At 42.0% G+C, this 9,206-nt stretch overlaps 1 protein-coding gene across 2 annotated transcripts in view; it reads left to right on the top strand.

Moving 5' to 3' along the window:
* The window catches only part of mRpL16 (mitochondrial ribosomal protein L16), a 45,951-nt gene extending 44,419 nt beyond the window's left edge, over positions 1–1,532 (top strand). For both annotated transcript variants that reach the window (XM_069300625.1, XM_069300626.1), the window contains exon 5: positions 1,249–1,532. In XM_069300625.1, coding sequence (XP_069156726.1) covers positions 1,249–1,464 — 216 coding nt within the window. In that variant the 3' untranslated portion in view covers positions 1,465–1,532. The remainder of the gene's footprint in view (positions 1–1,248) is intronic.
* Positions 1,533–9,206: the final 7,674 nt, after the last annotated feature.

Below are 9,206 nucleotides of genomic sequence, written 5' to 3' on the forward strand. Positions count from 1 at the left end.
TATTGGTCGTCTGTTACTGGTAACAAACTGCGTACTCTCAAGAGTTGTGTGTCCTCGTGGCTATCCTCCTATCTCCGTAACCGGCGATGGGAAATGGCTTTGGCGAGGTTGCATATTGGCCGTACTCTCTTAACTCATGGTCACTTGATGGAGCGCCGCCCTGCTCCTTATTGTCCTAATTGCATTGTCCCTCGTACGGTCGTGCATATCCTTGTTGAATGTTCTGACTTCCAGGACGAGCGTGTGTCTTGCTTTCCGACTGTCCTTCGCGGTCACTTGTCCCTCAATACAATTCTTGGTGAATTGGATACTTTTGATATCGTTCGCCTTATGCGTTTCTGTTCTTGTACTGGCATCCTTGGTGATATTTAGTGCCCTCTGATTATTCCGCACATTTGATGGTGCTACATAGCCTTCCCGGTTTGGTGCCTTCTTTTGATAATTACTTACTTATTTCAACTCATTTTTCAGGCATCCCTGTGTACAGGAGTTGTAGCTGATGTGTGGAAAAAGGCCAACTTAGTTCCACTCTACAAAAGTGGCAGCAGGGAAGCAAGTCATCTTCTGTGACTTTGCATTTAGTTTCCCATTGATTCTTATCCTTCCATAATTCTTCCACTATCTCTTTAAGATAAGATACTGTGGTACTCAAGTGGTCATTACTTTCTCTCAATTTACTGATTATTTCTACATGATAAAGTTCACAATAATGTCCAATTTTGCCAACTTGTTGTGTAGACTATTTGTATTAATGCTTTCCTCAGTGAATCCACCAAAATCTAGCTCCATTTTGTTTTTCTTCTTGCTGGCTGCCATCTTGAATTTTGTCATCTGCACTGTTTACACTATGCAACTTTTTCTCATCCATTAATTTCACTTCCCCTGGCACATTCATGTTGTCTCACCTATTTTTCAAATACACTACACCTTTATGTTTCTTGGGACACCACTGACGGTCATCAACCACGGTCATTCCTACAATACTAGGAATTTCAAATATCCTGGAGCTACTCTGATGCAGGTGTTAACTCAGGGGTGGCTGCCTCTTTGTGTATGTGTTTCAGGACAGCCACTCTCTAAACCCTTGTAACTCTCTAACTTTTAGTGATACTGTACTGTATTTCTGTAGTAAAATGTTTAGTACAGTAGACTGTTTGTTTACGACTGAGTATTAATATGACTATTATTATTGGAATTTTCAGACATATTTTAATGAAAAATTTAAATCTGCATATATTTTACTTTCAGGTAAAACCAGTACTGAAGTTGATTGCCCATAAATTGCCATTTCCTGCAGAGGTGGTAAGCCAAGAAACACTTGAGGCTTCTCGGTTGGAGGAAGCGCGCCTCGAGAGTGAAAATATTAATCCCTATACTTTCAAGTATCTTATTCAGAATAATCTGATGGGTTGTCACAATTGGATCAAAAACATTGATAAGCAGTATTTTGGAAAGTACACTTGAAACTCTGAGAAATATAATTGTTCACTTAAGCCATGTATAGTTTGTACTATTAAAAGTTAACAAATACATATATTATTTTACTCTAACCTGTTATTCAAAAAAGTATATTCAAAAGACTTAGTATGACATTTAATCGCAGGCTGAACAACATTAGGATTACTGTTACAGTCCGAGACTTTTAGGGCAGCCCACACACTAGCACAGGAAGCATCATTAGAAGGCATGGCCATCAACAACACTGCGTCTGTTGGCTCCAATGTGGGGTAAGCAGAGAGCCGCCATGCTCCACATGCTGCTGAGATAAATCCTCTTGACAGAGGGGGAGGGGGGGGAAATAATCTTTATGAAATACATTGACGTGATCCACTGCTTCCATGGTGCAACTGGCAGCCATGTGGCGAACAAGCCCACACTTGTTGTATGCACAATGCTGCCTGTAATGCATAAAGCTAATGGCACAGCCTCCCACTGTAACAGAAGGTACATCCTTGCACAAGACCATTTTCATTGTATGAGTACCACTCAACAGGCTCTTTTTTTTTTTTTTTTTTCCCCTGTCCAGATGTATACCAGTTGAGGCGGACCATCTCTACCTTACCCTATCTGCTCAGCACGCTTAGTAATGGTGTCATTAGACAGTTCAAAGTATTTTAAGTTTCAATGATATCTTCCCTGGTATGCCTGGTTTGCAGTGGTGTAAGCCCTGTGGCCCTCAAGCGTTCCTGTTAGGAGAGATGACTTGGCTCTGGAATGACTTTTGTTGTCCAGTGTTGCACCTTTTCCAGAGTAGCTATGTCCTTCTGAGAATGAGGTCTCCATGCTTGGATACAGTAATCGAAATGGGGTGCACTAGAGATTTATACAGTTGAACCATTACCTTCTTGTCCTTATATGTAGTCAAAAGTATGCTTGATTATCCCAAGAGTTTGGTCAGCTTTTCTGACTGCTGCTCCCACCTGTTTTGCAACTTTTAATGAGTGGTGGATTTTGACTCTTAAGGTCCTCTTCTTCATCAATCTGCTGTAATGTTGCTATTGCTGCTATTAATTTGGTAGTCATGGTGTGGGTGGTTGTACTCCAGATATAGTCTTGTATTTGTCAATTATAACAAAGCATTTGCCAGTCCTTCCCAATATGAATTTGAGTTAGGTGCGGCTCCAAATCCTCTGGTTTCGTTTCCAGGTGCCTTTGGGTTTCTTGTATTCGTTTTTCCGGAGGTTTCCTTCCTCTCGGATTTTCACTGGGGAGGTTCGGGAGGCCCTTGACATGTACCTCCTGCGAGACCCGGTTTATGCCTCTGATGGTTCCGGAGTCTTCTAGCTGGCAGACTGCCCCTTTTTCTTTCTTTGAGCTTGGCATGACTTTTGTCGTACACACACCCTTGAGTGGTGGGAGGTTTCTTCGGTGTTGCAGGTATTCTTGGGGGCTCACTCGAGTTCCTCAATGAGTGCCTCTTTGCCCCTGTGATTCCATATGATGTGGGTCTGGTCCAGTTGCATGCTTATGTTCTCACTCTTTCTGCTGTCTGTCTTGGCAGCTAAGGACCTTTGGACTCGCAGTCATTTGGCCTCAGTCTTGCACTTCTTCAGTCTTCTGGAGCTTTCTACGGACTGGCTTTCGGAGAATGTGGGGGCGATGAGTGAAAGGGCCTTCGGCTAGGGTTCTGGTTTCGGCTGCTGTGGCGTCGTCTTCCTTACTGAAGCTGTTTGCGCCGATTCTCTGGGATGCAGTTTCCACGTTTTTCTCGTCTTCACGTGTCAGTAGGTCATGCTGGCTGTCTTTGGATTTGGCTTGGGCCCTGGCTCTACAGTCTTCTTCGCTGTTCTGTCCTCTGTTGTTCCTGGAGGACGTCGTTGCCCAGTTTGTCGGCTGCTTCGGCCAGTTGCCATCCTATTTCAGACTTGTTGGTGTTCCAGGGGATCGTTCTTGGTCCTCTCGGTTGGGTCGTGCCAGAGCTTGGGCCTCTATTGGTCAGAGTAGGCCTTTGGTGCCAGTTTCTACGTCGGTGGGTTCCCCAAGGCCTTCGTCGTCTGATCAGCGCACTGTTCACTCTGTATGGCGGTTGATTGGCTGGTGGGTAGGGCTTCACACTCACTCCTTGAGCCATCAAGTAACTATAAAAATACATATATTTTTGCTTTCACTTCAGTTATATTTATGACAAAAGATTTAAAATGTAGCTTATATTTCTATCTTTCTGATATAAAAAAACTTGCATTTATTACTGTATCTAGATAAAATCAACATTGACTTCGAAAGGTCATAGTTCCCATCGATAGGGAGAGTGTTGGCCAAGAAACCTTCTTTAAAATATGAATATCTTTCCTATCTAATAAGACCAAATCTATGTGATGGATTCGCAAAAACGATTTTATCACTACCTTTCTGATAACATACAAATATAAGCTTTATTTGTTAATTTCTATTAATTAAGCAAGATATCACAGAACGTGTAAGGTTCAGTATTCTATGAGCAAAAAGACATGGGGTAGCTTAAATAGCAAATGCATACCAATAAAATATAACGATTAGTTTCTATATAAAACTATTGTCCTATGGAGTTGATTTAACTTTCAGACAATATTTTTTTAATATATCTTAAATGTTTTGTGGCTATTTATGTTAGATATTATTATAAATAAGCATTCTACTTGTTAATATCACCAATTAAATTTACTGCAATTTGAGCATAGCAGTGCAACGACTGGATCACTGTGTACAGGAGGGTGATATGCCAGCAAACACTCCAGGCAATAATATATCTTGGATAAATTGCTCCACAACATTATCGCTTGGACCGTCGACTTCCTATGACGTCACTTGCCACATATTTACTTCGGGATTCGCCCGGATGGTCACCATCTTGGCTCGCTGATTGAACGCTCCTGGCTGGGCTTTCTTTCCTCACTCATCAAGAACTCATCTTTGAATTCGGCTGGCTTCTTTGGGCTAGTGTGTGCTCACTGCAATTATCCAGGAGGCTCTCACAGCACCGGGGAAAGCCGGAGCCTCCCAGAGCGTAAGCACTTCCAGGGCATACTGCCTTGGACGTAGATAGTCCCAGAGAGGCAAATGTCAGTTGGAGAATGAGCAAGCTAACTGCCCCAGACCAAGATGCTAAGAGGATGTCCTTGCCTTCAGAAGACCTTCCTCCTGTGGTATCTCATTCCTCGTTTGTGGTTCCCCTAATTCAGTCAACACTAGGTCAGTGTGTGTTTATGAATCCTCGTACCTTAAGCGCAGTAATTGAGGCTTCGGTATTGTGGCTACATTGCCTGCCTGAGACCGTGCGGTCCCTGGATAGGGGTGCAGCACTGAAGTTACACATCAGACAGGAGGATCTGTTGCACGTCCAGCTATCCGACATTATCATGTTGGGGGACTGGCTTGTCGGGTGCCAACAGGTATTGTCGCATGAGTAGTCTCGGGGCCCGGTATGGAAAGATCGGCCCAATTGATCAAAGTGTTGAAGTGAATGGCATCCAGGCCGCTCTGCAGGTATTAGAGGGTGCATCAACGGGATTACTGGAAATTATCAGGATTCGTGGAGCAGCAGGGCCGACACCCATGGTTCATGTAAAGTTTGACGGGCCCCCTACCTGACCGGGTGGCACTACACAGAACTTCGTATCAGGTCCAGCCCTACAACTTTCCTGTATTACTATGCTATGCTTGCCATCTATTGGGCCATGGTTGCCTCACCTACCGTAATGCAGTATGCTGTGCAAACTTCGGCAACACAGATCACACAGATAGAGATAATGATGGGTGCTTTGCCGCACCTCGCTGCCTTTTATGTCATAGCCCTCACAAGGTCACGTCCAAGAGTTGCCTGGTATACCTTGAGGCCCTCCAATTGGACATCGATTACGGGCTATTCATGCCCGTACCACCTCCTGGTTGGTTTAACCTTAATCAATCTTGGACATCGATCATAAAGCAGCGAGGACCATTCGAGAAAAGAACACTGCTTTTCCTAAAAGCGGTGGGTTTTCTGAGGGAAGAAGACGTAGGTCTGGGAGATGCGTCTAACTGCCCAAGCTGCGTGTGCATTGAGCCAGTGTTTATATAAGCCCTGCCCACAGACTGGAGGGCCCTCTGTTCTCGATGCACTCGACACGCACGCAGCTGTCTCACTTACAAAACTCCCATCCTCCTCTCAACACACACGCAGCTGCCTCACAAAACTCCCACCCTCCTCTCAACACACACGCAGCTGCCTCACTTACAAAACGCCCACCCTCCTCTCAACACACACGCAGCTGCCTCACTTATAAAACGCCCACCCTCCTCGCGGGATCCTCTGCATCCCCTGTTTTCTTTTCCAAGGGATGACACACAGGCAGGCTCAGGGGGCACTTGTTCTAGCTTGCTAAGCATTTGCGGTATCTTTGGAGGTGCTCCGCTGGAACCCCCAAAGTAATAAGCATGCAGATAGCTAAGAAATATTACCATGAATTGTAATAAGTGTAAATTCAAATAATGCAACTTTCAATTGCTAACTATAGATGTAACTATTAATTGTAATTGATTTAATACTTTATCATTATAATGATTATTCATTATAATTATTCTTTAATACTTTATTGTTATGCATTACAGTCACTAATTATTTATCATTCACCCTAATTAGCTATTTGATTCATTAAAATTATTGCATATCATTATACTATGTTATTATTATTATATTATTTATTATATTATTTATTATTATTATATTATTTATTATTATTATATAATAATAATAATTTATTATTTATTATTATTAATTTATTATTAATTATTATTTACTATTATAAAGTAAACGAGTCCCCACTCTGAGCGCGTTTTCTTCCAACCGCAGAAAATTAGTTTTCTGAGGTTGGAAGAAAACGCGCTCAGAGTGGGGGACTTGTTTATTTTATAATAAATAATAAATTGATAATAAATAATAAATGAATAATAAATAAATTATTATTATTATTATATAATAATAGTAACAAAGTATAATGATAAGCAATAATTTTAATGTATCAAATAGCTAATTAGGGTGAATGAGAAATAATTTTTGAAAAACTAATCTATAAGCAGCTTTACTCATATCTAGCCAAACTCAATATACTTAGCCCTTGCCAATATGGCTTCAGGCCCAAAAAAAGCACTAACGATGCACTTATTAGTATGCTTAACTCGATTCATACAGCTCTTGATAAAAATGAGTTCCCTGTTGGGTTATTTGTGGACCTGCGTAAAGCTTTCGATACTGTCAACCACCAAAACCTTCTTCTTAAATTACATCATTATGGTGTCAGAGGACACTCCCTACAATACCTCAAATCCTACCTTACTGACAGGCTCCAATGTGTTTCTGTGAATAATACAATTTCGCCCACCCTACCCATCAACATTGGTGTTCCCCAGGGCAGCATACTTGGCCCTCTCCTCTTTCTCATCTACATTAATGACCTTCCAAATGCCTCCCAACACCTCAAACCAATCCTATTTGCTGACGACACAACCTTCATTTACTCCAGTCCTGATCCCCTTGCTCTAAATGCCACAGTAAATACTGAGCTAAATAAAGTCCATCTGTGGCTAACTGCCAACAAACTCACCCTTAACATTGACAAAACTTTCTATATTCTGTTTGGCAATAAATCCTCTAATCAAATAAATCTCAAAATAAACAATACCCAAATTTGTAACAAATTAGATGGCAAATTCCTTGGCATTCTCATTGACCACAAGCTGAATTTCCAGGGACACATTCTAAACATATCAAAAAAAGTTTCAAAAACTGTGGGCATTCTTTCTAAGATCAGATATTATGTACCACGCCCTGCCCTGGTGACTCTCTATTACTCCCTTATCTATCCATATCTCAACTATGGTATTTGTGCTTGGGGCTCTACTACCCAAAATCACTTACGTCCTCTAATTACTCAACACAAAGCTGCTATTAGGACAATATCCAACTCTGGCCCCAGACATCACTCGGTACCCCTACTCAAATCTCTGAATATGTTAGACATTAAGTCACTGCACATTCACTCATGTGTATTATACATATACAAAACGCTAAATTGTAATGCCAATCCTGATCTCAAAAGCTTCATAGAAGGTTGTAACAGAACCCATGAGCACCACACCAGAAATAAATACAGTTTTGATATTCCTAGAGTACGACTTAATCAAACCAGAAATGCTCTACAAATCAAGGGGCCCAGGATGTGGAATGACCTTCCCAACCATGTTAAAGACAGTACCTCTCTCAACCAGTTTAAGTTAAAAACGAAGCTATACCTAATAAATTCCATGTAACCTACCTTACCCTTCTATTGTCAACCCATGTATGTTTTTTGTTTTTTTTTTTGTTTTACAAATCAACGCTGTTTTAATGTAATTTTCTGTAATAATTTATAATTGTATTTGTGCTGTTTTTTCAACAATGTTCCCCCCCTCTTTTACCTCTATTTTTATTTGTACTCAACGCATTTTTTTCTTTTTACCCATTAGTTTTAAGCTTTAGTCAGTAGTGTTTTTTCCTGCCCGAAACGCTTTGCGTAATAGTGGCTTTAGGCATTGTATGTACTAGCTCTATCTATAAAGCCAACAAACTTTGTAAAATCTCTTTATGTATGTACCTTTGCCTAAATAAAAATTATTATTATTATTATTATTATTATTATAATTAGTGACTAATGTATAACAATAAAGTAGTAACGAATAATTATAATGATAAAGTATTAAATCAATTACAATTAATAGTTACATCTATAGTTAGTAATTGAAAGTTGCATGATTTGAATTTACACTAATTACAATTCATGGTAATATTTCTTAGCTATCTGCATGCTTATCACTTTGGGGGTTCCGGCGGAGCACCCCCAAAGATACCGCAAATGCTTAGCAAGCTAGAACAAGTACCCCCTGAGCCTGCTTGTTCGTCGTCCCTTGGGTTTCACCTTACCGGGCTTCGCGATTAACCCATCACGGGTACGCCGGGGCGCATCCGATCCCACGATCGTCGTCGCCCCTAAATCAACAACAACTGCTGGTCCTATGGTGTCTTCCCTGCCCCGTGGAAACACGCCATTCTTCTACCATTGGCCAAGTCAGGGAAGGATCCGTCTGTCCCGAGTTCATATCGGCCCATAAGTCTGCTTCCATGTCTCGGAAAACTGATGGAACGTCTTGTTCACACCCGGCTGCAATGGGTGGTGGAAACCTCAGGTCTTCTACCAGAGGGTATCAGTGGATTTCGGCCGGGAAGAAGCACGATGGACTGCCTCCTCTCCTTGGAACATTGAATAGTGGACACTTATCGCTGGAGAAGAGTGCTCCTTGCAGCATTCTTCGACATCAAGAGTGCATTTGACTGTCCTTCAGAGTCTGGAACTCTGCTGTCCTTCAGAGTCTGGAACGACTAGGTCTCTTGGGTCCGGCGTTGATGTGGTTCCAAAATTATCTACAGGCCCGGCCGCTCATTCAAAGTGGTGGTTGCTGGAGTCGTCTCCACGTCCCGCCCTGTCTCGCGTGGTATCCCCCAGGGAGCGATTCTGAGCCCACTATTATTCTCTATTCTTCTGTCTGATCTCCCTGTATTCCGGGGGTCCAGGTCTTAGCCTATGCCAACGATGTAACCCTCGTGGCGGATGGTGCCACTCTCCTAGAGGCACAAGGCTTCCTGCAAAATGCCGTGACTGTTCTCAGCAACTGTGCTGGGGAAGGGGCTCTCCATTAACCCCGTGAAAAGTTGCGTC

Source organism: Procambarus clarkii, chromosome 44 (assembly GCF_040958095.1).
Source record: "Procambarus clarkii isolate CNS0578487 chromosome 44, FALCON_Pclarkii_2.0, whole genome shotgun sequence".
Lineage (NCBI taxonomy): Eukaryota > Metazoa > Arthropoda > Malacostraca > Decapoda > Cambaridae > Procambarus > Procambarus clarkii.